This window comes from Salvelinus alpinus, chromosome 1, assembly GCF_045679555.1.
Source record: "Salvelinus alpinus chromosome 1, SLU_Salpinus.1, whole genome shotgun sequence".
Classification (NCBI taxonomy): Eukaryota; Metazoa; Chordata; class Actinopteri; order Salmoniformes; family Salmonidae; genus Salvelinus; species Salvelinus alpinus.
This window is the reverse complement of record NC_092086.1, coordinates 57,910,090-57,936,509: the sequence shown is the minus strand read 5'-3', so window position 1 is coordinate 57,936,509 and position 26,420 is coordinate 57,910,090. Positions and strand designations below refer to the sequence as shown.

Below are 26,420 nucleotides of genomic sequence, written 5' to 3'. Positions count from 1 at the left end.
ATATTACCCACTGATAACTACTTTAATGACTTTTTTATTGGAAAGATAAACAAACTTAGGGAGGACATGCAAGAAACAAATGCTGGCACTACACATCCAAGTATATCTGACAAAATTATGAAAGACAAGAATTGCACTTTTGAATTACGTAAAGTCAGTGAGGAAGAGGTGAAAAAAAGTATTGCTGTCTATCAACAATGACAAGCCACCCGGGTCTGACAATCTGGATGCAAAATCACTGAGGATAATAGTCGACGATATTGCCACATCTTCAATTTAAGCCTGCTAGAAAGTGTGTGCCCTCAGGCCTGGAAGGAAGCTAAAGTCGTTCTGCTACCCAAGAAAAGTAAAGCACCCTTTTTACTGGCTCAAATAGCCAACCAATCAGCCTGTTACTAAATCTTAGTAAACTTCTGGAAAAAATGTGAAGGACACTCAACAAGCACGGCACTTACACAAATGACTGATGATTGGCTGAGAGAAATTGATGATAAAATGACTGTGTGGGCTGTCTTGTTAGACTTCAGTGCAGCGTTTGACATTATCGATCATAGTCTGCTCCTGGAAAACCGTGTCTTACAGCTTTACACCCCCTATATATAATGTGTATAAAGACTTAGTTGTCTAACAGAACACAGAGGGTGTTTTTTAATGGAAGCCTCTCAAACTTAATCCAGGTAGAAGCAGGAATTCCCCAGGGTAGCTGTTTAGGCCCCTTGCTTTTTTTCAATCTTTACTAACGGTATGCCACCGGTTTGAGTAAAGCCAGTGTGCTTATGTATGCGGATGAGTCAACACTATACATGTCAGCTACTACAGCGACTGAAATGACTGCAATGCTTAACAAAAAGCTGCAGTTAGTTCCGGAGGGGTAGCTACTGCCTTGGCAGCAGCTAATGGCGATCCATAATAAATACAAATATATTAAGCACTTCCTAAATAGCACTGAGCAATGAAATGTAATTACAATTTCAACCAGGCGAAATCAATATAAGTACAAGTATTCCCTGAAGAGCAAAACGTATGCAGTGATACTAATGCATTTTGAAAAGTCCATTATACAAGTCCCTCACTTTAGTCAACTGCTTCGATGGTTGGGCCTTGGGAGCTGGCACCAGAGCTGGACCGTGCCTGATCTCCACAGCTACCTTTGCCTCCTTGCTAGTATAGCTTGGTATTGATAGGTTGGCACACTTTCTCCAGCTCCTTCAGCTGATGCTCATACTCCTCTTTGTCTGCAAGCTGGTTGTTTTCCAACCAGGAAATGGCCTGGTCGCATGTGTCCACCACTTTCTTCTTGTCCTCCTCGCTGATCTTGCCTCTCATGTTGTCATCCTCCATGCTGCTCTTCATATTGAAGGCATACGACTCCAGGGAGTTCTTGGCTGCCATCTTCTCCCTCTGTGTGTCGTCCTCAGCTTTGTATTTGTCTGCATCCTGCACCATCCTCTATGCTGAACCGTGCCTTGTCGTTGTTGATGGTGATCTTGTTCACTTTTCCCGTGCTCTTGTCACCCGCTGATACTTTCAGAATGCCATTGGCAAAGATCACCTCAATCTGAGGGACTCCTCGTGGGGCAGGGGGGATTCCAGAGACCTCAAACTTCCCCAGGGTTGATGTTCTTGTTCAGCTCTCTGCCGTTGAAGAAGTCCTGCAGGAGCTTCTGGACTTTGGGGATCCAGGTGGAGCCTCCGACCAGGACAACGTAGTGGATCTGGACCTTGTCCATTTTGGCATCCCTGGGAGCTTTCTTCACAGGCTCCAGGGTTCCCCTGAAGAGGTCCGAAAACATCTCAAAACGAGCCCTGCTGATGGAAGTGTAGAAGTCGTTTCCCTCAAAGAGGGAGTCGATTTCAATGCTGGCCTGGGAGCTAGAGGACAGGGTTCTCTTGGCCCTCTCGCAGGCCGTCCTCAGAGGCCGCTTGAACTCCTCCACGAAGTGGCTGACGAGGCGGTTGTCAAAGTCCCCCCCACCCAGGTGAGTGTACCCAGCAGTGGCCTTCACCTCAAAGATCCCATCCTCAATGGTCAGGATGGACACGTCGAAGGTGCCCTCGCCCAGATCAAAGATCAGGACGTTGCGTTCCCTGGATTTGCCTTTGTCCATTCCGTAGGCGATTGCCGCCACTGTGGGCTCATTGATGATCCTCAGCACGTTCAGCCCAGCGGTCACTCCAGCGTCCTTAGTGGTCTGTCTCTGTGAGTCGTTGAAGTAGGCGAGGACTGTGATGACTGCGTTGGACACCTTCTGGCCCAGGTAGGCCCCAGCGATCTCCTTCCTCTTCACCAGCACCATGGAGACGCTTGGCGTCAAAAACGGTGTTGTTGGGGTTCATGGTCACCTGGTTCTTTGCTGCGTCACTGATGAGTCTCTCGGTGTCTGTGAAGGCCACATAGCTGGGTGTGGTCCTGTTGCCCTGGTTGTTGGCGATGATCTCCACTTTGCCATGCTGGAACATCCCCACACAGTAGTAGGTAGTATCCAGGTCAATGCCGATAGACAGGCTTTTATCTGATGACATCTTGATGGTTTGGAGTTAGTAGCCTACAAAAGAATAAAATAAGGTTTTAGAAATGTATATTATTCTACGAAAACCTAGGAGCAAGTAGTGCCAATCTCCACCAACAGAAGTGTTAGCCTAAATATACTTGAATAACAACCAAACCTGAGTTCAGTAATACATGCTTATTTAAGTATTTGTATTTTAAAGGCTTATTTTCTGTTTATTTTTGTATTTTCAAATAATAGGGCCGAATCAACCAGTTCTATTTGAAATATTTGAAAGTATTTTCTAATAATTTCCTATAAATCCTATTTGAAACTAGTTTATAAATACATTTCAAATACCCCTTGGAGCAAACAGCCCTGAGTTCAAATGCATGGAGTATTTAAATCTTTTTTATTTCAGTAATTTCACATACATGCTGATACTTTCCAAATGTATTTCCAAATGAATTCCAATATACAACTAGTTGTATTTCAAAGAAAAAATACCAAAATACTTCTAAATGCACCTGTATTTGAAAGTAATTGAAATAAAATAAATAGTATTTGAATGCGTCTCAGAACAACACTGTTGTCAATGTATTTCATTGTGCTACAGTATATAGCCTAATGGCAGACACAATTATTTCTGCTAATCTTTGACAGAGAAATTTATTTTTACAATAGTCCTACATTTTTATGAACTGCACCCTCCTGAATAATATGTTCACATAATTAGAGCAGATTCTTAAAAATAATAAATACATATTAATAATATGGTGAATATAGCCCTAGTCTTTTCACAGAAATAACAACATAATAAATGGATGATTATTTCAGTAGTAATATTATTTCAGTAACAGTTCAATTATATTATTTCGGTATTAGTTAACCAAATCTTTTGGCATATAATGTTATAGTTAAACCGGCTGTCTACACAACCGACATAGCATAATTTTCTATTTCCATAAAGTTTACAACAGTCATGCATATAAAAACAGGCTACTGAAAGTTACTTACTTACGATTGTAGAGGTCTCGTTTGTCACGGACGTTGAAAGAAGTGGACCAAGGTGCAGTGTGGTAAGCGTACATTTTCCTTTTTATTTAAAATGTCGCCAACAAGACAACAAACGAAAGAAACAACCGTGAAGCTTACAAGGGCATAGTGCCGCAAACAAAGTTAACTACCCACACTGAAAGGAGGGAAAGGGCTACCTAAGTATGGTTCCCAATCAGAGACAACGATAGACAGCTGTCCCTGATTGAGAACCATACCGGGCCAAAACATAGAAATAAAGAAACAGAAATAAAGAAACATAGAAAACAAAACATAGAATGCCCACCCCAAATCACACCCTGACCAAACCAAATAGAGACATAAAAAGGCTCTCTAAGGTCAGGGCGTGACATCGTTGAAAGGAATAGGGCAGTAGCCTATAAAGTCGCTCTTCTCTTTTCTTGCTTTCTTCACCCTTTAGTATTCTCGTTCAGTCGATGTTTTAATGAATGAACGTCACCAGAATATATACTATCGCTGATTTCTAGACATTTCTCGAATGTTTCTCATGCCCAGAACGCACACAAATAATGAAACCAGAAGTTCAGTAGTGTAGCTAGCCTGTTTCCTACATTCCCTTGTGTTGATTAAAATGATAAAAAAGTTAATAATTCAAATTTCAACACAAATGAAACAGCATGCGGTTCAACTTCAGTCGAAAGTTCAGTCTATACACTGTAGTTCCTCAACAGTGCACGAGATGTCAGTCTATGCATTTCTTCTCACTAATGAATTATATACAGTTGAAGTCAGAAGTTTATATACAGAGCTAAATACATTTAAACTCAGTTTTTCACAATTCCTGACATTTATTCCTAGTAAAAATGCCCTGTCTTAGGTCAGTTAGGATCACCACTTTATTTAAAGAAGGTGAAATGTCAGAATAATAGTAGAAAGAATGATTTATTTCAGCTTTTATTTCTTTCATCACATTCCCAGTGGGTCAGAAGTTTACATACACTCAATTAGTATTTGGTAGCATTGCCTTTAAATTGTTTAACTTGGGTCAAACGTTTTGGGTAGCCTTCCACAAGCTTCCCACAATAAGTTGGGTGGATTTTGGCCCATTCCTCCTGACAGAGCTGTTGTAACTGAGTCAGGTTTGTAGGCCTCCTTGCACGCACACGCTTTTTCAGTTCTGCCCACAAATGTTCTATTTTCTATAGGATTTAGGTCAGGGCTTTGTGATGGCCACTCCAATACCTTGACTTTGTTGTCCTTAAGCCATTTTGCCACAACTTTGGAAGTATGCTTGGGGTCATTGTCCATTTGGAAGACCCATTTGCGACCAAGCTTAAACTTCCTGACTGATGTCTTGAGATGTTGCTTCAATATATCCACATAATTTTCTTTCCTCATGATGCCATCTATTTTGGGAAGAGCACCAGTCCCTCCTGCAACAAAGCACCCCCACAACATGATGCCGCCACCCCCGTGCTTCACGGTTGGGATGGTTTTCTTCGGCTTGCAAGCCTCCCCCCTTTTCCTCCAAACATAACGATTGTCATTATGGCCAAACAGTTCTATTTTTGTTACATCAGACCAGAGGACATTTCTCCGAAAAGTACGATATTCGTCCTCATGTCCAGTTGCAAACCGTAGTCTAGCTTTTGTATGGCGGTTTTTGAACAGTGGCTTCCTTGCTGAGCTGCCATTCAGGTTATGTCGATATAGGACTCGTTTTACTGTGGATATAGATACTTTTGTACCTGCTTCTTCCAGCATCTTCAAGGTCCTTTGCTGTTGTTCTGGGATTGATTTGCACTTTTCACACCGAAATACGTTAATCTCTAGGAGACAGAACGCGTCTCCTTCCTGAGCGGTATGACGGCTGCATGGTCCCATGGTGTTTATACTTGCTTATTATTGTTTGTACAGATGAACGTGGTACCTTCATGCGCTTGGAAATTGCTCCCAAGGATGAACCAGACTTGTGGAGGTCTACAATTTGTTTCTGAGGTCTTGGCTGATTTCTTTAGATTTTCCCATGATGTCAAGCAAAGAGGCACTGAGTTTGAAGGAAGGCCTTGAAATACATCCACAGATACACCTCCAATTGACTCAAATTATGTCAATTAGCCTATCAGAAGCTTCTATAGCCATGACATAATTTCTGGAATTTTCCAAGTTGTTTAAAGGCACAGTCAACTTAGTGTATGTAAACTTCTAACCACTGGAATTGTGATACCGTGATTTATAAGTGAAATAATCTTTCTGTAAACAATTGTTGGAAAAATTACTTGTGTCATGCACAAAGTAGATGTCCTAACCGACTTGCCAAATCTATAGTTTGTCAACAAGACATTTGTGGAGTGGTTGAAAAACTAGCCTTAATGACTTCATGCTAAGTTTATTTAATGACTTAATGACTTCAACTGTATATTTATTGGAAGATAATTGAGTGAGTGTATGTGACACAGAGAGTGGGCGATAGAAAGAGAACCTACAGTGCATATGGCATTGAAAGTAATTTTTTTCTACAAACAACCACTAGTTAGGTCCCTCCTTACTTCTCGCCAGATTCCAGGGAATATACTTTATTTTTGTATTTAAGATTTCCAGTATACATTTTTTAAATGTATAATGAAAACTTTATTTGAAAACAATCACAGTAAGGAACTTAATTGTTACCTGGAAAGGATCAATATTGAGATAAAAAAACAACATCTGCATTGGACCTTTAAACACATGCTGGTGAAATGAAAGAGAAATGCCATAGAGGATGAAGAGAAAGGTGGAACCTGAATTGACAGTAAGTACACACTGTGTATAAACAACACAATACTATAAGCAAGCTATAGAGACAACACCAACACCAAACACAGCAGTAGGTCTATGTGCTCATATGGCCACTGATACAGAAAGGCTGCATGTAGGTATACTATAGACTACAGTAATCACGGATCTATTCAGCTAGTTTGAAATAAATGATTTACTAATCTCCATAAGGATATATTTTAATTACAAAAACATTTTAAATGATATGCAATTATATAGGCTTGTTGTAAACATTCATGCATTTTTAAATAGAAAATCTAGTAGTTCTACTCCCTTCCCTGGGAGTAATTTACTCCTCACACAATTCACAGACGGTGGTGATTGTTTTTCAAAATGTTTTTAGTGCCCCTCCATTTTCCCACCATCCAAGTACCCTGAATGCAAACGTCGTCCCTGCAACTCCTCCTGCTGCCACCCTCTTCGCTAGTCTACTTTCCCTTCCCATCCTCTCTCTCCCACTATATCGCGAGAGATAGGGAGCACAGAAATATTCATGTTAGCATCAACTATTATAAAATTATATTTATATCGCGGATATATGAACGAATTGTATAAAACGCTGGAGCGTATCAATTACAATTCTAATGTAAGCCAACGCAAGATTACTAAATTCGTTGTTTTATTAATAGCTGGCTAATAATAACATCTAGGTAGCTAGCTAGCGATTCGCCTGTTGTCTGTAGCACGTATGGGAGGCTAGCTAACTGTAAGTGGACACTATTTTCAAGACAAGCGTGTACAAGTGGGTAAACATAACATTACTTCAATTAGCTAGCACCCCTTATTCAACGATAATAGCCATAGTCTAGGTAACTACTATAACAAATGATAGCTCGCTACTATTAGCTGACTAAACCGCTGTTATTTAATTAAAACCGCTAACGTTAGCTAGGCTTACATTTTAGCTACATTGTTGAATATTGGCTAGTTAGCTACTTAGCTAACTGCTTCAAGCTGGTGCTTTTTTTATTTAGCTAGTTAACATGGTTCTGTTAAGATGGATGGCGTTACTAGCTAGCTGTGATGGGTCGCTAGTTAGCGACCGTTAACTAGCTAGCTCAGTAACGCTTACGCTAACTAGATTGTTTATCACGCGATGTGCTGGCTCATGTTGCTAGTTAACGTTAGTTAAGCTAACATGACCTCACTGTGTGTCATTTTGCCATGTCCATGCACTATCATTACTCTGTAATATCAGCTATCTAGTTAACTGTCTCTCCTCCTCTCCTTTAGGTTATTTTAGCCATCAAGCACTGGCCTCGAGTATCTGACTAGGCCGACAATGGTTTGTGAATTCCAGCTAACCTCGTTAGCCAGTAACGCCAGTACTAACCAGGTTCTCTGGATTGTTTACATCCAGCGCCAGTTTGCACACTAGCTGGGTAATGTTGTTAGCTAGCTAACTGGTTTCATACGCAGTCAGTTGTTTAGCTACAATAATCTAGCCAACAAGGTATTTTATTTATTTTGTTGCCAGTAAGGGGGTTAGTTAGCTATGCCACACTATATTTGGCTTTGCTACAGTGTGTGAAAGTGATTAAGCCACTAGTTATCTGAACACTGACAAATCAGTTGGTGTCTCACAAGCAACCATTTGGATCTTCACCACATCTAGCTACCTAAGTACCGTTATGTGAAGATATCTAGCTAGCTAATTGAATGGGTTGTTAGTAAAACGGGTTGCTTATCAATTTGTTTTTGTGGATGTAAAGCATTGACTCAATTTAAATCAATACTTGACACAACTGTTGTGACCACTAGTCCAACAGACAACTACAGGTGGCAACCGGTGCTAGGGGTATTTGTATTAGTTAGAGTTGATTAGATATTGTAGATCATATTAGAGTTGGTTATGTCTCTGGAAAATATATGTAACAGGTAATGTGATGTATCACCATTGATTGTGCTTGTATTGTTTTCACAGGCTGCAGTTGTGTTCTTGTGGATGTGTGGTGGACCGTAAGCAGGGCGGCCACTTGTGAACCTCACCTATTTACCTCGCCTCTTTGTCTTATACCTCCTCCCTGACACCGATTTTACCCTGTCTTTTATCATAAATATTTTTAAATGTGTGAAAGCATGTTGCACAGAGACAGACCCCCTATATTTCTACCTCTTCTCAGTCTGTGCTCATCAGTGTGTTACAGTAGTCTTTTAGCTAAAGGTTTTAAATGGGGGTGAATCTACTCTATGCCTGGCATAGTACGGTACTTGAATTCCCACCCGTTTGTAAATTAGCCCTGATGAGCTGTGCAGGTTTCATTAATTAACCTTAAGTGATAAACCAAATAGCAGCCAGCTAGTTGGCCAATCAGCCCCCCCCCCCCCCCCCCCGCCCTCCTGGTAGAATGAACGGCTCTCTTTTAACCCCACCTAGCCCGCGGGCAGCCAACTCCTCCCCGCTGCCCCTTTCACCCTCCCCTTCTCCGTCCCCTCCATCCCCCTCCCTGTTGCCCATGTTCCCTCGGCCACCCCCCCTGCCCCCTCCCTTGGCCCAGCCTCACCCCTCCTCGCTGTCGGACACCCCTACACCCTCCCCCTGCCTGAGCTGGACGGAGTTCTGTGAGCTGCATGCCCGCATGGCGGCCGGGGACTTTGCCCGCCACTTCCGGGCGTTCCTCCTGGAGAACCCTCACTACTCCCCCGACTCTGCTGCTGCCTTCTGTCGCCGCTTCACTGACCGCTTTGTCCGACATTTCCAGAGCGAACTGGAGGGAGTGGCAGGGGCGCCGGGTACAGCACCTGGGATGGAGGCGGGGAGCTGGGCCCCCCAATCAGACGCCACCTCCCTGGAAGAGGAGGCGGTCTCTCCCCCTCCCGTCACCGAGGGAGCCTCCTACCACTCCTGTGCCCCAGCCAACCCGGTGAGAGCCCTGCCCAAGCCTGCCTCCACACGACTGGTGTTGGAAACCAGAAGTGGGGACCAATTTCAAGACTCCTATGCTGTCACAACAGTCCTCCCCCCATCCTCCTCCTCCTCCTGCTCCTCCTCAGTGGGAGGAGGAAACAACGGCAGGCGGGAAGAGAGGGGTGCCCCAGTTACTGTTAAACACTTTACTGGCGTCGGCCCAGGCAACGGAGAAACGACAGCCGAGGAAGAGGAGGACAGCTGGGCGGGCGTAACGGTCATGGAGGAGGAGGTGGAGCCAGATGAGGGGGAGGCGGAGCTGGAAGTTTGCTTGGACAATGAAGACCCCTCCCATATGCCCCAAACGCCTGCCTCCCCTTCCTCCGACACAACTCCTCCCCGCTCCAAGGGTAATGGCACCCCGGCCTCGGCAGGAAGCCAGTCCAAAACCAAACTGAAGAAGCGCTTCTCTCTGCGGAGTGTTGGGCGCAGCGTGCGGGGTAGTGTCCGGGGCATCCTGCACTGGCGCAGCTCGTCCAGCGACTCCCCCCAGAGCTCCTCCCAGCTGCCCTCCAGCTACAGCTACACAATGGGGGTCCAGGACGCTGCCACCGGCTCTTCCTCCAAGAGGAACTCTGGCACTCAGCCCCCTACACCCACCTCCTCCATGCCTGTCTCCCTCTCCCTGCCCCTCTCCCTCCCCCACTCCTCCTCCTCCTCCCTGCCCCCGTCTTCCTCCAGTAGTGCCACCTCCCTCTCGCTATCGGAGGCACGGGACCGCCGGCGGAGCAATGGTGAGGGGGGAGAGAAGGAGAAGTGGAGCCACCGGCTGGAGAAGCTGCGTCTGTCTCGCTCCCCGCCCCCCGTTCTCTCTTCGGCACCCACTTCGGCCGTGGTGTCACCTTCTTCCGGCCTGCCCCCCAGCAGCAGCAGCAGCGCCACCCCGAGGAAGACGGGCCGGCTGGTGAGGGAGGGAGGAGTCAGCGTCAGCTCCTCCATGCCAGATGAGTTTGCCGGGAGCCACGGTGGTTTCCCTGGCTTTTCTTTCGGCCTGCTGCACCACGGCACACAAGAACACAACAACGCTGGTACTGGCTTAAACAACACCTCGTCCACCGCTAACGCCGCTCAGACAGCCGCAGTGCAGCCTCTCGTCCCCGGGGGCACTGTGGGCTGGAGGGGTGGTCGGTGGCACAAGTGCCGACTGGTCCTGAGGGAGAGGGACAAGGAGGGCGAGCGGGGCGAGGAGTACTATCTGGAGTTCTTCATCCCGCCTAAAGTGAGTGAGAGACCTGTTCAGTGCAACTCAATATTAGGAAGGTGTTCTAAATGTTTGGAGTATATAGCTGCCAAAAAAAATCATATTTGATAATGATACATTAATAATACGTTTGCAATTTTATTTTCATGTGAACATAATCAATGATGAAATTTAAACGCAATACTCCAGTTTGCATTTTCATGTTTCACAGTTTTTGTTTAATTTCCTACCAGATAACACTGCCATATTGAGAAGTAAAATTATTGGAAGATAAAGTTCACATTTGTAATTGTACTACATTATACTGATCGCATTATTTGTGACAAAAAGATGAAAACTTAATGTGCAATTTAACAATGCTTATTCTTAACCTACAAAGTACAACATTTTAATTCAAATCTTTATTGGGTAAACTATGTTATTCCTCCCATTTTCGATTTAATTTCCTCATAGTCATTTGTTATCCTGGCCACGTTAACAGTTTAGCCTGGCAATCGATCACTGTGGCTGGGATTGTCAGGGGAGGACCTGGATATTTGTGAGAGTCACAGGGTTGGTAGGGTTTTCAGACCTGTTAAGGAATTCAGGGAAGGGAGTAGATTAGTAATTGAGTCATTAAAACACTTTTTCAATATAATTTGTTGCAAAACCTAAGAACAATATGCTAAACAAAAATATAAACTTAACATGTACATAAAAGATACCAGAAATGTTCCATACGCACAAAACAATTATTTCTCTAAAATTTTGTACACAAATTTGTTTACGTCCCTTTTAGTGAGCATTTCCAAGATAATCCATCAACCTGACAGGTGTGGCATATCAAGAAGCTGATTAAACAGCATGATCATTACACAGGTGCACCTTGTGCTGGGAACAATAGAAGGCCACTTTAAGATGTGCAGTTTTGCCACAACACAATGCCACAGATGTCTCAAGCTTTGAGGGTGCAGGCAATTGGCTTGCTGACTGCAGGAATGTCCACCAGAGCTGTTGCAAGAGATCCTCGTTTTAGGTAATTTGGTAGTATGTCCAACCGACCTCACAACCGCAGACCACCTCAGGACCTCCACATCTGGGGGGAGGGGGGGGGGGGTGCTGAGGTGTATATCTGTCTATAATAAAACTATTTTTGTTGGGAAAACTAATTCTGATTGGTAGGGCCTGGCTCCCCAGTGGGTGGGGGCCATCAGTAGATTGTGTATCTTTGATGTAACACTGAGCCATGACAACCTATCAACATGCTCATTTGGAATGCTTGGAGATGAATGATGTCATTGGCAGGCATTGTGAAAATTACACTTTCTCTGAGTGCACAGATGTGTCTTATTCAATGTTCTTCTCTGTCCCCCTGTCTCAGTCCTCCAAGCCCAGGCTGACTATCCCATGCTGTTCTATTGTGGATGTGAGGAGCACCACAGCCCTGGAGGTGCCTGACAAGGAGAACACCTTCCTCCTCCAGGTGATGCTCTGCTCTGTCCATCCTTTAATTTCCCCTTTCTTGTTCTCTCTCAGTTAATTTTGTTCAAGTAGTCAGCTCCTGTTCAGCTTGCATCTGTAGACTGACTTGTATTTCGCTCGCTCTCTCACACCCTCTCTCTCCCGCCTCCTCTCTCTCACCCCTTCCTCTCACCCTCTCTCTCTCATCCCCCCTCTCTCTCTCATCCCCCCTCTCTCTCACATCCCCCCTCTCTCTCACCCCTTTGTCACTCTCGCTAACCCTATCTTTCTCTCTGTCAGTTGGAGGGACAGGTGCAGTATGTGATTGAGACGCGAGACGCTGTGCAGATGAGAGCCTGGTTGAGTGACATCAGGAACGGTATATGTATCAGGTAAGCAAATTGTGTGTGTTAAGTGAAGAGTTTTCTTTCAAGTCAGTGATTAGGGGGGGGGGGGGGGGCTGCAGTGAGTGAGAGTTAAGAGGGACCATATATATGCTTGTATTCACTGACTGTCAAATATTGATGAGGTCAACAGAAGAAGAAGCGACGCCCCAGCTACTGTAGAACAAGCTTTGTGTATCTTGACTCTACAGTGAACAGGAGGACATAGAAGCTGTGTGTGGGGGACCCATGGACATCAGTGGAATGCCAGAATTCAGTGACCGCCTCTCTCAAGGTGAGTGGGGCATGCCAAATCCCAAGCTACGACACCTCCAAGCTACTACTCTTAGACCAGTATATACCAACCAGTCAATCACAGTCCTAGTCAACTAGGCATTCCTAGTCAATCGCCGAACATTTCTTTGCGCTCCTCTTTTTTAAAATGTATTTTTGTTGCCTTGAGCCGTTGCTGGTAGATGCACTTGATTCGGCAGCCCTGTGCGCCGGGTAGGCAAAGTGTTCCCATTTTTAACCATTTAATTTGTCGGAAGGAACAAACTCTGCCTACCCGGTAGAGCTAAATCAAGTGCGCCTACTGCGCTGGCCAATCGGATAGCTCAAATCACCGTGCCAGTAGCTTCCACTACCCCACAGCAAAGTTTGATACTAGCCTAAATGGGATTTTAATGACTTTTATAACCCTGACCAGAGAGACTGTCAAAGAATACAGCAAATAGCTGCTGCTTTTTACGATTCAACACTTTTCAAAACATAAAAAACGTGTATCGATGGGCCTGCGTTTTTATTATTATTAACGGCTCGTCGTGTCTATTTTAATGTCGACTAATAATTCACTTTCTCTGGTCATAGGAGCAACATGAATTTGTGCATGAGGCAGAAATAATGCGGTGTGACTCGAGTTTGGTCATCAGACTGTCTCCCCTCTCTCTGGTCAGTCTCACTGGAAAAAGGAGAGATCGGGGACCGTGAGAGGCGGACCGTCTGCTGCTCGCTCTCTCCCTCCATCCGCTGAGACTGACCATCAGATGCAGATACAACCAGACATGGAAACGGTTTGTGGGTTTATGAAATGCACATTCCTTTATTGAATATAATATGTGTATGATGCCTTGTCCTTCGGCGCCGTCGACGTAGCCTGTAGAGCGAAACGCAGGTTGTGAGTTCGCCAGGCAATTAATTTGTTTTTGGCAGCAGCCATTTGTTTGTTGCACTGCATTTAATGTTTCTTATCATGCCTTTTCTTATCAGTGTTACAATTCAAGTGCACAGAGTTCGGTAATCACTATGTGAAGTAAAGTAATAATTTTAAAAACGTAGCCTACCTGTGAATTGTTTGTTCCTCTGTCATGCTCCTGCTGAGATGGGAGGTGGGTCAAACGGAGCTTCTTCTTCTTTGGGATTTGGTTGTCAGATCGCATCCAACTTTTAGGTGCATACACCGCCACCTACTGTACTGGTGTAAGGCCATTCAAGGCCTACCTACATTCAATTATTTGATACGGTAATATATACAATTGCCCAGCCAACTATTAGCCCTCTACAAAACCAATCACCCCATTCCACTATTTAACCCTATCAAGTCCTACTTCTGACCAATGGTCTGAGAGGACAGAACACTACCACTCAACACCCCCCGCAACTGTTCTGCTGTAAAAGTACTTCTCTGCCACCTCTATTTTCTGTGATTGTCTGCAGTACAATTAACAACCAAGGCTATAAATGCTAAAAAGTCCACTGTACTGAAACACATATTCTTCCCATCTCTCAGGATCCCTCACCCGGTCCCCATCTTCCTCTACCACTCTCTTCACTGCTTCGTCATATGACACTTTCTGTACTACTCTAACCCTGGCTACCTCAATGTCCCTTTCTCTCACCGGACACCTCCAAACTCCAGTTCCATGGGAACCCCCACAACTAACATGTATTACTTTCTCCTCCGATACCACACATTCCTTCGTCTCATGCCCTCCTTTCTCACATCAAGGCATCTCCCTCCGACACACTGCTGCAGCATGCCCATAAACTTGACACCTAAAACACTATTTTATTTTCAGAACAAAAGCTCTCACGGGGTAATTGACACTTCCTACCATGACCTTATCTGGCAAAGACTGCATCAACACTCAGCTTGACAGACGATGTCTTCTCCGTTGCTCTCCACCAAATCTACAACTCACCAAACGGCGGGAATCTTCAATTTCAACTGCTCCTCCTCAACACTTAATGCCATCCCCGTTATCACTCCTTTCAACGGCACCCTGCTCTGCAAAGCAAGTCATAATTGTTGTCCCTAATCGCGTAATGCGGAGCACCCACTCCCTCTGGGTGAATGTAACACAATAAATCATCACGAGTCCACTCCGAGTTAACTTCACCAACTCAACAGTCCCCAACCTGACACCACATATGGATCAGCCAAAATACAAGGATACATTCGCTCTACAAATCTCACTCCCACTGGGCCAGAATCATCCTCAGGACAAGGCCCGAATTCGGCGGTCCTCACTCTCGCCAAGGTTCCATCTCGGATGGACTTCACGCCGACCTTCCTCACCACACCACTTCTCCTCTATATTCAACTTCTTCTCAGCAGTCAGCAATGCACCTGCCACCACAGTTAATTCATCCTCATTCTCATCACCTTCAATTTCCATGGGGCACTCACCATGGGGCACACAACGTTCAGCAAACTGCTCGGCCACACGACGCCATACACGCTGTTTGCCATCTGCCCGGTACAGTTGAAACTGGGATTCATCCGTGAAGAGCACACTTCTCCAGTGGCCATCGAAGGTGAGCATTTGCCCACTGAAGTCGGTTACGACACTGAACTGCAGTTGGGTCAAGACCCTGGTGAGGACAACAAGCACGCAGATGAGCTTCCCTTAGACGGGTTCTGACAGTTTGTGCAGAAACTCTTTGGTTGTACTAACCCTCATTCCGGGTGGCTGGTTTCACCCGCAGGTGAAGAAGCTGGATGTAGAGGTGTTGAAGGCGGCTTATGGTAGAGAAATGAACATTAAATTATCTGGCAACAGCTCTGGTGGACATTCATGCGGTCAGCAAGCCAATTGCACGCTCCCGCAACTTGCGACAGCTGTGGCATTGTGTTGTGTGACACAACTGCACATTTTAGGGTGGCCTTTTATTGTCCCCAGCACAAGGTTCACCTGTGTAATGATCATGCTGTTTAATCAGCTTCTTGATATGCCACACCTGTCAAGTGGATGGATTATCTTGGCAAAGGAGAAATGCTCACTAACAGGGTACTAATTGTCCACAAAATTTTGAGAAATAAGCTTTTTGTGCGTATGAAACATTTCTGGGATCTTTTATTTCAGCTCAAGAAATGGGACCAACACTTAACGCGTTTTATATTTTTGTTCAGTGCATGTTTATTGTGCTGTTCAGGCCTATATGTAACGTAATTGTTACCATTGATTTGTGATTAGTCTAAAATTGTACAGTCCAAGGTGAGGCCTGATGGGAATTGTATTTGAAACCCTGTCATTTCATTGGTTGCCATGCTGGCTAAACGCTATATTTTCAGCTATTGATTGAAGCTTGGTTTCTTTGGAGCTCAACTTATTTGATTAATTTTCCAGTTTATGTTCCTGTCCAGTTATTGTTATGTTTGTTATTTTTGATTGTACATAGTGTACAGTTTTCCGACGGCTCAGAAACAGTTCTGAGCTGTAGATCTCGGCTTGCATTTTGAAAGTGAACGTGGCTCAGAAAAGGTTGGTGACCACTGCCCTAGACACTTAATCTGTAAGAATCTACAAACAGCAGACACGTAGCATAAGGTAAGGAGGAGCTACTACCATATTCCTTACCTATCCAATCTTTTCAAATATGACTGCACAGGATAGGATCGAAGAGCCCATTTGGGATTGTTGTGTGACGATTTCCCTGTTTCACAATTTTTTTCAGCTTTACAAATATACAGTTAGATCACTTAACACCTGATGCAGAAAGCGAGACGAAAAAAGTTGTTTTAACTATGAGTCCAACGTTTCGTTGTTGTTTGAAAGTAAAAGAAATCTGGTTAAATAAATAATAAGACTGATGTTTTTGCTCCTGTCCTGTTGCAGTGTGTTATGGAGGTGTGGGCGGCTCCTCCCCGCTGATGGACCCTCTCCCCCCAGAGTTACCGCCCCGCGCCCCTCTGGACGAATCAGACGGACGCGTGGGCGGAGCCGGCCTGGGCACACCATTTGCGGAGACGCCAGATGCCACAGGTTAAGCCTGTTACTTACGCATTAGCACACACGCAAACGCACTCACAAACAAACACGCATACACACCAGAATGTACAGAGCAAGTCTGGCGACACCTTTTTTTGGGGTCTAATCTTTTCATCAATCCCTCTCATCCATCCATCCCCTCATCCCTCCTCACCTCCCCAGGTTCCTTCCTGTTCTCAGACGTGGCGGAGGCGGTGGAGCACCCTCTGAGCGAGTGCCAGTGGTTCCACGGGACGTTGTCGCGCCTGAAGGCGGCCCAGCTGGTGCTGGCAGGGGGTACGGCGAGCCACGGCGTCTTCCTTGTGCGCCAGAGCGAGACACGCCGCGGGGAGTACGTCCTCACCTTCAACTTCCAGGGCAAGGCCAAGGTACACGAGACGGGAGAGGGAGAGTGTGTGTCAAATCAAATCACATTTTATTTGTCACATGCGCCGAATACACCTGGTGTAGACTTTAATGTGAAATGCTTGCTGACGAGCCCTTCCCAACAATGCAGAGTTTTAAAATGAAAATTGAAATAGTAACAAGAGGAATACAGTATAATACACAAGAATGGAGCTACATACAGGGAGTACCAGTACCAGATCAATGTGGAGCTAAATACAGGTGGTACCAGATTAATGTGGAGCTACATACAGGGAGTACCAGTACCAGATCAATGTGCAGAGGTGCTTGAGGTAGATATATACAGTGGGGAGAACAAGTATTTGATACACTGCCGATTTTGCAGGTTTTCCTACTTACAAAGCATGTAGAGGTCTGTAATTTTTATCATAGGTACACTTCAACTGTGAGAGACGGAATCTAAAACAAAAATCCAGAAACTCACATTGTATGATTTTTAAATAATTAATTTGCATTTTATTGCATGACATAAGTATTTGATCACCTACCAACCAGTAAGAATTCCGGCTCTCACAGACCTGTTAGTTTTTCTTTAAGAAGCCCTCCTGTTCTCCACTCATTACCTGTATTAACTGCACCTGTTTGAACTCGTTACCTGTATAAAAGACACCTGTCCACACACTCAATCAAACAGATTCCAACCTCTCCACAATGGCCAAGACCAGAGAGCTGTGTAAGGACATCAGGGATAAAATTGTAGACCTGCACAAGGCTGGGATGGGCTACAGGACAATAGGCAAGCAGCTTGGTGAGAAGGAAACAACTGTTGGCGCAATTATTAGAAAATGGAAGAAGTTCAAGATGACGGTCAATCACCCTCGGTCTGGGGCTCCATGCAAGATTTCACCTCGTGGGGCATCAATGATCATGAGGAAGGTGAGGGATCAGCCCAGAACTACACGGCAGGACCTGGTCAATGACCTGAAGAGAGCTGGGACCACAGTCTCAAAGAAAACCATTAGTAACACACTACGCCGTCATGGATTAAAATCCTGCAGCGCACGCAAGGTCCCCCTGCTTAAGCCAGTGCATGTCCAGGCCTGTCTGAAGTTTGCCAATGACCATCTGGATGATCCAGAGGAGGAATGGGAGAAGGTCATGTGGTCTGATGAGACAAAAATAGAGCTTTTTGGTCTAACTCCACTCGCCGTGTTTGGAGGAAGAAGAAGTATGAGTACAACCTCAAGAACACCATCCCAACCGTGAAGCATGGAGGTGGAAACATCATTCTTTGGGGATGCTTTTCTGCAAAGGGGACAGGACGACTGCACCGTATTGAGGGGAGGATGGATGGGGCCATGTATCGCGAGATCTTGGCCAACAACCTCCTTCCCTCAGTAAGAGCATTGAAGATGGGTCGTGGCTGGGTCTTCCAGCATGACAACGACACGAAGCACACAGCCATGGCAACTAAGGAGTGGCTCCGTAAGAAGCATCTCAAGGTCCTGGAGTGGCCTAGCCAGTCTCCAGACCTGAACCCAATAGAAAATCTTTGGAGGGAGCTGAAACTCCGTATTGCCCAGCGACAGCCCCGAAACCTGAAGGATCTGGAGAAGATCTGTAGGGAGGAGTGGGCCAAAATCCCTGCTGCAGTGTGTGCAAACCTAGTCAAGAACTACAGGAAACGTATGATCTCTGTAATTGCAAACAAAGGTTTCTGTACCAAATATTAAGTTCTGCTTTTCTGATGTATCAAATACTTATGTCATGCAATAAAATGCAAATTAATTACTTAAAAATCATACAATGTGATTTTCTGGATTTTTGTTTTAGATTCCGTCTCTCATAGTTGAAGTGTACCTATGATAAAAATTACAGACCTCTACATGCTTTGTAAGTAGGAAAACCTGCAAAATCGGCAGTGTATCAAATACTTGTTCTCCCCACTGTACATGAAGGCAGTGTAAAGTGACTAGGCATCAGGATAGATAATAAGAGTAAAATAAAGAACAGAGCAGCAGCAGCAAATTAAGTTTGTTGTCAGTCTGCGTGTAGGTGTTCTGTGTGTGTGGGTTTTGGTTGTGTGTGTGTGTGTGTGTATGCAAAAAAAACAACGTCCCCTTTTCAGGACCCTGTCTTTCAAAGATAATTTGTAAAAATCCAAATAACTTCACAGATCTTCATTGTAAAGGGTTTAAACACTGTTTCCCATGCTTGTTCAATGAACCATAAACAATTAATGAACATGCACCTGTGGAACGGTCGTTAAGACACTAACAGCTTACAGACGGTAGGCAATTAAGGTCACAGTTATGAAAACTTAGGACACTAAAGAGGCCTTTCTACTGACTCTGGGAAACACCAAAAGAAAGATGCCCAGGGTCCCTGCTCATCTGCGTGAATGTGCCTTAGGCATGCTGCAAGGAGGCATGAGGACTGCAGATGTGGCCAGGGCAATAAATTGCAATGTCCGCACTGAGACGCCTAAAATAGCGCTACAGGGAGACCGGACGGACAGCTGATCGTCCTCGCTGTGGCAGACCACGTGTAACAACTCCTGCACATGATCGGTACATCCGAACATCACACCTGCGGGGACAGGTACATGATGGCAACAACAACTGCCCGAGTTACACCAGGAACCCACAATCCCTCCATCAGTGCTCAGACTGTCCGCAATAGGCTGAGAGAGGCTGGACTGAGGGCTTGTAGGCCTGTTGTAAGGCAGGTCCTCACCAGACATCACCGGCAACAACGTCGCCTATGGGCACAAACCCGCCATCGCTGGACCAGACAGGACTGGCAAAAAGTGCTGTTCACTGACGAGTCACATTTTTGTCTCATCAAATCAAAGTTTATTTGTCACGTGCGCTGAATACAACAGGTGTAGACCTTAGAGTGAAATGCTTACTTACCTTTTTTGCACTATTGGTTAGAGCCTGTATTAGGTAAACAATAGGTAGGTAAAGAAATAAAACATTAGTAAAAAGACGGGCTATATACAGTAGCGAGGCTATAAAAGTAGCGAGGCTACATACAGGGGTGATGGTCGGATTCGTGTTTATCGTCGAAGGAATTTAGCGTTACACCGAGGCCTGTATTCTGGAGCGGGATCGGTTTGGAGGTGGAGGGTCCGTCATGGTCTGGGGCGGTGTGTCACAGCATCATCGGACTGAGCTTGTTGTCATTGCAGGCAATCTCAATGCTGTGTATTACAGGGAATACATCCTCCTCCCTCATGTGGTACCCTTCCTGCAGGCTCATCCTGACATTACCCTCCAGCATGACAATGTCATCAGCCATACTGTGTGAGATTTCCTGCAAGACAGGAATGTCAGTGTTCTGCCATGGCCAGCGAAGAGCCCGGAGCTCAATCCCATTGAGCACGTCTGGGACCTGTTGGATCGGAGGATGAGGGCTAGGGCCACTCCCCCTAGAAATGTCCGGGAACTTGCAGGTGCCTTGGTGGAAGAGTGGGGTAACATATCTCACAGCAAGAACTGGCAAATCTGGTGCAGTCCATGAGGAGGAGATGCACTGCAGTACTTAGTATCTGGTGTGGCCACCCGCTGCATTGACTGTTACTTTTGATTTTGACCCCCCCCTTTGTTCAGGGACACATTATTCCATTTCTGTTAGTCACATGTCTGTGGAACTTGTTCAGTTTATGTCTCAGTTGTTGAATCTTATGTTCATACAAATATTTACACATGTTAAGTTTGCTGAAAATCATCACAGTTGACAGTGAGCATGTTTCTTTTTTTGCGGAGTTTACATACACACGTGGGTCAGTGCAAGATACAGGCATTGCAGTTAGTTTGGGTACCATTATTTGACTATTTATTTGACTATTGAGCTCTTTGGAATGGTGAAAATGGTGGTCAGCTTGAAACATGTTGGGATGACAGACTGGGACGAGGTCTGCGCATGCTTTGAGAACGCGCCGTGGTATTTCATCTGGCCCATCGGCCTCGTGATTGTTAACCTGTTTAAACGTTTTGCTCACATCGGCCACAGAGAGCGAGATCACACAGTTATCGCAAGGCACAGTGTTATGTTCCTCAAATTGAGCATAAAAGGCATTTAGCTCGTTTTGGAGTTCTGCATCGCTGGGCAACTCATGGCTGGGTTTCCCTTTGTAATCCGTTATCGTCTGCAAGCCTTGCCACATACGACGAGCGTCAGAGATGGTGGAATATTATTCCACTTTCCTCCTATATTGTCCTTGTGTGAAAGAGAGTAAGACAGTATTGATGTTTACGCGTGTGTTGGAAAGTACCAGTGTGTTTGTATGTGAAATGGTAGGGGAAACATCTATACCACGTTAGGAGATATACCTGCTAAGTAGCATCCAAAGCTAACCCATATCCCCCTCTCTTCTCCCTTCTTTTGTTTCTGCTCCTTCTCTCTATCCCCCTCTCTCTCTCTCCCTTCTCTGTCCGCTGCAGCATCTGCGTCTGTCTCTGAACGAGGACGGCCAGTGCCGGGTGCAGCACCTGTGGTTCCAGTCCATATTCGACATGCTGGAGCACTTCCGCGTGCACCCAATCCCCCTGGAGTCTGGGGGTGCCTCGGACGTCACTCTCATCAGCTTTGTGGGCGCCACCGCCATCCGGCAGCCAGGTAACAGGTCAGGGGTGAAAGGTCACCGGATATTCCACTAGGATGAAACTACACTGGTTTTACACTGGCCTCTAAAGGCAATTCTTGGGTGTTGTATGTACGTTGTATGTCTGGTGTATGTGTTTTATGCATTATGATTGGGTTACACTATGCTATTACATCAGTGAATCAATATAGTGTGCGTGTGTATCATCCCATTGAAAATATGTGTACAGGCCATAAGTAATGTTGTGTGTGCTAAAACATGGCCACTACATGATGTTTCTGTCAATGTCATTATAACATAAGACTGGTTGCTTTGCATCCTCATTCTGTGTCCATTACAGCACACACTGGAGTGGCGCCGCATGGCTTGGTCCCATCAATTTGCACTGATGCTCCCTCCCATACACCCCTGCCTCTTACAGCTTCCCCCCCACACACAATTCCAAATCAACCCCTAGCCCCTACTACCCTCTCTGTCCCTAGTCCCTAGCACTGCCCTAGCACTCTACCTCCTTTCCTTCTACACCCTTCTTTCCACCCCCCCACCCCCGTGCCTTCCAGAGCTCTGATTGGCTGTCTCTTATTGTGTTTTCGTTGGGTCATTCTTCGCAGGCCGGGACAGGGCAGGCAGCCGGCCCACAGTCTGTGATGTCATCACCACGCGCCACCCTGACTCTCCATCAACCCCCATCTCTGACTGTGTGTAAGTGAGACCAGACTCCACAGAGAGAGAGACACCGAGTTAGAGAGAGAGGGAGACGTAGCGCGAGAGACCGGGAGAGAGAGACGGCAAGAGGGAGACCTGGAGAGAGAGACGGCAAGAGGGAGAGACCGAGAGGGGGAGAGAGAGAGAGAGACAGACCGAGACCTAGCAAGAGAGACAGACCTAGACCTAGCGAGAGAGACAGACCTAGACCTAGCGAGAGAGACAGACCGAGACCTAGCGAGAGACACAGACCGAGACCTAGCGTGAGAGAGAGACCTTGCATGAGAGAGAGACCCAGAGCGAGAGAGAGAGAGACCCAGAGCGAGCGAGAGAGACCCAGAGCGAGCGAGAGAGACCCAGAGCGAGCGAGAGAGACCCAGAGCGAGCGAGAGAGACCCAGAGCGAGCGAGAGAGACCCAGAGCGAGAGAGAGAGAGACCCAGAGCGAGAGAGAGAGAGACCCAGAGCGAGAGAGAGAGAGACCCAGAGCGAGAGAGAGAGAGACCCAGAGCGAGAGACCCAGAGCGAGAGACCCAGAGCGAGAGACCCAGAGCGAGAGACCCAGAGCGAGAGACCCAGAGCGAGAGACCCAGAGCGAGAGACCCAGAGCGAGAGACCCAGAGCGAGAGACCCAGAGCGAGAGACCCAGAGCGAGAGACCCAGAGCGAGAGACCCAGAGCGAGAGACCCAGAGCGAGAGACCCAGAGCGAGAGACCCAGAGCGAGAGACCCAGAGCGAGAGAGAGAGAGACCCAGAGCGAGAGAGAGAGAGACCCAGAGCGAGAGAGAGAGAGAGACGACAGAGCGAGAGAGAGAGAGAGACAGAGCGAGAGAGAGAGAGACCCAGAGCGAGAGAGAGAGAGACCCAGAGCGAGAGAGAGAGAGACCCAGAGCGAGAGAGAGAGAGAGACCCAGAGCGAGAGAGAGAGAGACCCAGAGCGAGAGAGAGAGAGAGACCCAGAGCGAGAGAGAGAGAGACCCAGAGCGAGAGAGAGAGAGACCCAGAGCGAGAGAGAGAGAGACCCAGAGCGAGAGAGACCCAGAGCGAGCGAGCGACCTAGAGCGAGAGACCCAGAGCGAGAGACCCAGAGCGAGAGACCCAGAGCGAGAGACCCAGAGCGAGAGACCCAGAGCGAGAGACCCAGAGCGAGAGAGAGAGAGAGACCCAGAGCGAGAGCGAGAGAGACCCAGAGCGAGAGCGAGAGAGACCCAGAGCGAGAGGGGGGAGACCCAGAGCGAGGGACCTAGAGCGAGGGACCCAGAGCGAAGAACGGCAAGAAAGAGAGAGGCAGCGTGAGAAACCTAGACTGGGAGAGACCTAGTGAGGGAAAAACGGCGAAAGAGAGCCAGCATGAGAGAGAGACAGAGAGGGAGAGAAACCGAGAGAAAGACCTAGAGCGAGAGACACCTAGGGACCCAGAGCGAGAGAGGGACCCAGAGCAAGGGACGGCAAGAAAGAGAGAGAGGCAGCGTGAGAGACCTAGAGAGAGGAGAAACCTAGTGAGGGAAAGACGGCGAGAGAGAGAGATATCTAGAGTGAGAGAGACAGCAATCTAGGAAACCGAGAGAAAGAGCGAGAGGGACCTAGAGCGAGAGGGGCCTACTGGGAGAGACCTAGTGAGGGAAAGATGGCGAGAGCGAGACAGTGACCTAGCGAGAGACCTAGAGAGAATGATGGCGAGAGAGAGGCAGCATGAGAGAGAGACCGAGAGAAAGACCTAGAGCAAGAGGGAGCGAGAGGGACCTAGGGCGAGAGGGACCTAGGCGAGCCAGCGAGAGGGACTTAGAGCTAGCCAGCGAGAGGGACCTAGAGCGAGAGAGCGAGAGGGACCTAGAGCAAGCCAGCGAGAGGGACCTAGAGAGAGAGAGACGGCCGGCGAGAAAGCGATGGAACGCACCATAGCGTGAGTGTAGAGCTAGCTAGTGGCCATTCACCTCATTGTACTGCTCAGTCTTCCAGTGAAGTTAGTCTGTACTAACCTTATCTAAAACTGGACCTACCATAGAGTCTTTTTGAGAACACAGATCACTCCTAGAGCAATGACTTGAGAGACCACCTCTGCTATAGAATGTTATATCTGCTAAAAAGTTTAGGGTCATGTAGAATCTTCATAGAACATTTTCAGACGATGCGTTGTTTTGTGTTTTACATGAAATGTATTTAATAGACGGGATCAAGGTGTGTGTGTGAGCACACAGTGTGTTTGTGTGTGTCTCGACTGATTCCATGACATGGACCTGTCACACAGACGTCGCGGCCATGACACTCACTCTGTCTCTCCCCCTCTTCCTCCTCCTCTTCTCCCTTCTCACCACTCGCTCTCTGGAAATGTCACCTTTTTATATTGTCCCCCGCCCGCCCGCCCCTCCTTTATTTACACCTTTTACCACTCTTTCTTTCTCTGCTTTTCTCTCTCGGCTGTTCTTTCCTCCCACCAGACTTGACCAGCAGACCCCGTAGCCCCCCCCAGCCTCCTCCTCCACCCCTGCCCCCCGGCCGGCCGCCACCCCCAACCCCACCCCAGGAACGAGGGAACGAGACCGAGCTGGGAGGAGGTGGAGGAGGAACTGCAGCAACTGCAGGAGGAGGGGAAGGAGCGGAGGACTGGGAGGAGAGGGAAGCTCCTCTTCGCCAACTGGAGGGGGTGGAGGGCGAAGAGCGGGAAGGAGGGAGGGCAAGAGCCATTGACAACCAGTACTCCTTCTTCTGAGGAGGGAGGGGGGTGTTTGTGCGAAAGGGAGAGTGGAGGAGGCGGGAGTCATAGCCATTCATAACCAGTATTTGTATTTTATTACGAGACTGTGAGGGGAAGGGGTTAGAAGGATGTACTAACACTATTAAAACACAAGCATTCTGGGAGATTTAGCAAGATGGAGAGAAAGAGAAAACGGTGAAAGAGAAGAGAGAGGGATGGGAGCACCTTACAACACTAAGTACAGGTACACTAATGTTTAGCGAGATAAGCTTTTTTGCCGGTACACCTCTTGGTACGCTTTTTGTAGACTTTTGAATCCATTTATGGATGTAGGTAGTGAGAGATCCTCTGAACCCAGCAGTACCATACCTCAATATCCTGCAGACATTCTAATGGCCAACAGTACACTTACACAGAGGTAGAGATGCAGGACAACCATATACTTACAAGGTGGCAAAGAGACTAGGCTAGAACTGGCAGGCAGGATACATATACCTCAGTCACTCTTTCAACCTCACTCTTTCTCTCCGTCTCTTTTTCTCTCCACTCATTTTCTGGTTTTCTTTAATGGTAGAGAAGTGGCCAGAGGTAGAGAGAGCGATTATATCTATCCTTCAGATAAAAAACTTTAAAAAACTTTATTATTGATAATAATGATATGATTAACAATAATGATAAAGGAAATAATGATGATGGTCGGAAATAATAGTATTAATTTTATTTTTAAAATGCCTTTTATTGTATGTTGTTTACTCCATGTAATGCGTAACACTTGTTCCTGCCCCCATTCGGTTATTTCAGTTGAAATTTGTTTGCCTTTTTTAAATATTCCTAAGCCTCATACTCAGTCTTTCCCTCACGCTCATACAGTCCTCTCCTCCTGGACCTCATCCAAATTAAATTTTAATGTGCAGAAATAGAAAATAAGATAAATATAATGGGGGGGGGGGGACATTTTTCTACTTGTGCCTTTCTTTGTTGTCACCTCTGTCGTACTCCTTCAACCTGTGCCTGGGTTGTGTGGCCATGTCCGTCTTTCTGCCATTCAGTTCAGTGCCTCTTTCTTTCTCTTTGTATCCCCCCTCCTTCCTCTCTTTGTTTATACCTTCACTTCTTCTGTTTGTCCTCTACTCCGAGCTTTGTCATCTTTTACACATCTTACCCCCATCCCCCTGTTCACCCTTTTCAAATGTTGATCTCTATTTGTGCCTTTCTGTCTGTCGCTCTCTCTTTTGCTGGGACCTTGTGTTGACGGTGGGCAGGGTTTTGTCCAACCTGTGTGGTTAGTTTCAGGTACTACATTGAATTAAATGATAATATGATATAATATAATTATACTGAAACATTTTGGCCTCGTGTGTTGTTGCTTTGGTTCACTGTTATTGTTTCTTACTGAATAAAGGGGAAGGATGTAAAGGAATGTTACAGTAATTCTTGCAGTTTTGTGTTGCCACAAAGTCCAATGGCTATGTCATAAAAATTCATGAAAAAAAAATAGTTTTTGGGTCATATTTTAAGGTTAGGCATATGGTTAGCAATGT

General features: G+C 46.3%; 2 protein-coding genes and 1 pseudogene across 6 annotated transcripts; 1 reads left to right on the top strand and 2 right to left on the bottom strand.

The window, feature by feature from the left end:
- Window positions 1-3,594, bottom strand: part of LOC139563306 (heat shock 70 kDa protein-like) — a 33,199-nt pseudogene extending 29,605 nt beyond the window's left edge.
- On the bottom strand, window positions 1,045-1,561 carry LOC139543193 (heat shock 70 kDa protein-like). Its single transcript, XM_071349482.1, has one exon. The coding sequence runs from the start codon at window positions 1,444-1,446 to the stop codon at window positions 1,162-1,164; it is 285 nt and encodes a 94-aa protein (XP_071205583.1). The 5' UTR covers window positions 1,447-1,561; the 3' UTR covers window positions 1,045-1,161.
- Window positions 3,595-6,728: 3,134 nt separating the features above from the next.
- On the top strand, window positions 6,729-26,299 carry sh2b1 (SH2B adaptor protein 1). 5 transcript variants are annotated; one of them, XM_071412020.1, is made up of 11 exons: window positions 6,732-6,909; window positions 7,557-7,608; window positions 8,248-10,450; window positions 11,793-11,894; window positions 12,173-12,264; window positions 12,468-12,550; window positions 16,374-16,520; window positions 16,689-16,894; window positions 21,320-21,494; window positions 22,092-22,182; window positions 24,623-24,789. In XM_071412020.1, exons 3-11 carry the CDS (start codon window positions 8,672-8,674, stop codon window positions 24,642-24,644), a joined length of 2,697 nt encoding a protein of 898 aa, XP_071268121.1. In that variant the 5' UTR covers window positions 6,732-6,909; window positions 7,557-7,608; window positions 8,248-8,671; the 3' UTR covers window positions 24,645-24,789. The 5 variants fall into 5 exon arrangements, with proteins under 5 accessions (XP_071268087.1, XP_071268095.1, XP_071268103.1 ...); XM_071411986.1 differs by lacking the exon at window positions 22,092-22,182 and having other exon boundaries at window positions 6,729-6,909; window positions 24,623-26,299; XM_071411994.1 differs by lacking the exon at window positions 22,092-22,182 and having other exon boundaries at window positions 6,729-7,065; window positions 24,623-26,299.
- Window positions 26,300-26,420: the final 121 nt, after the last annotated feature.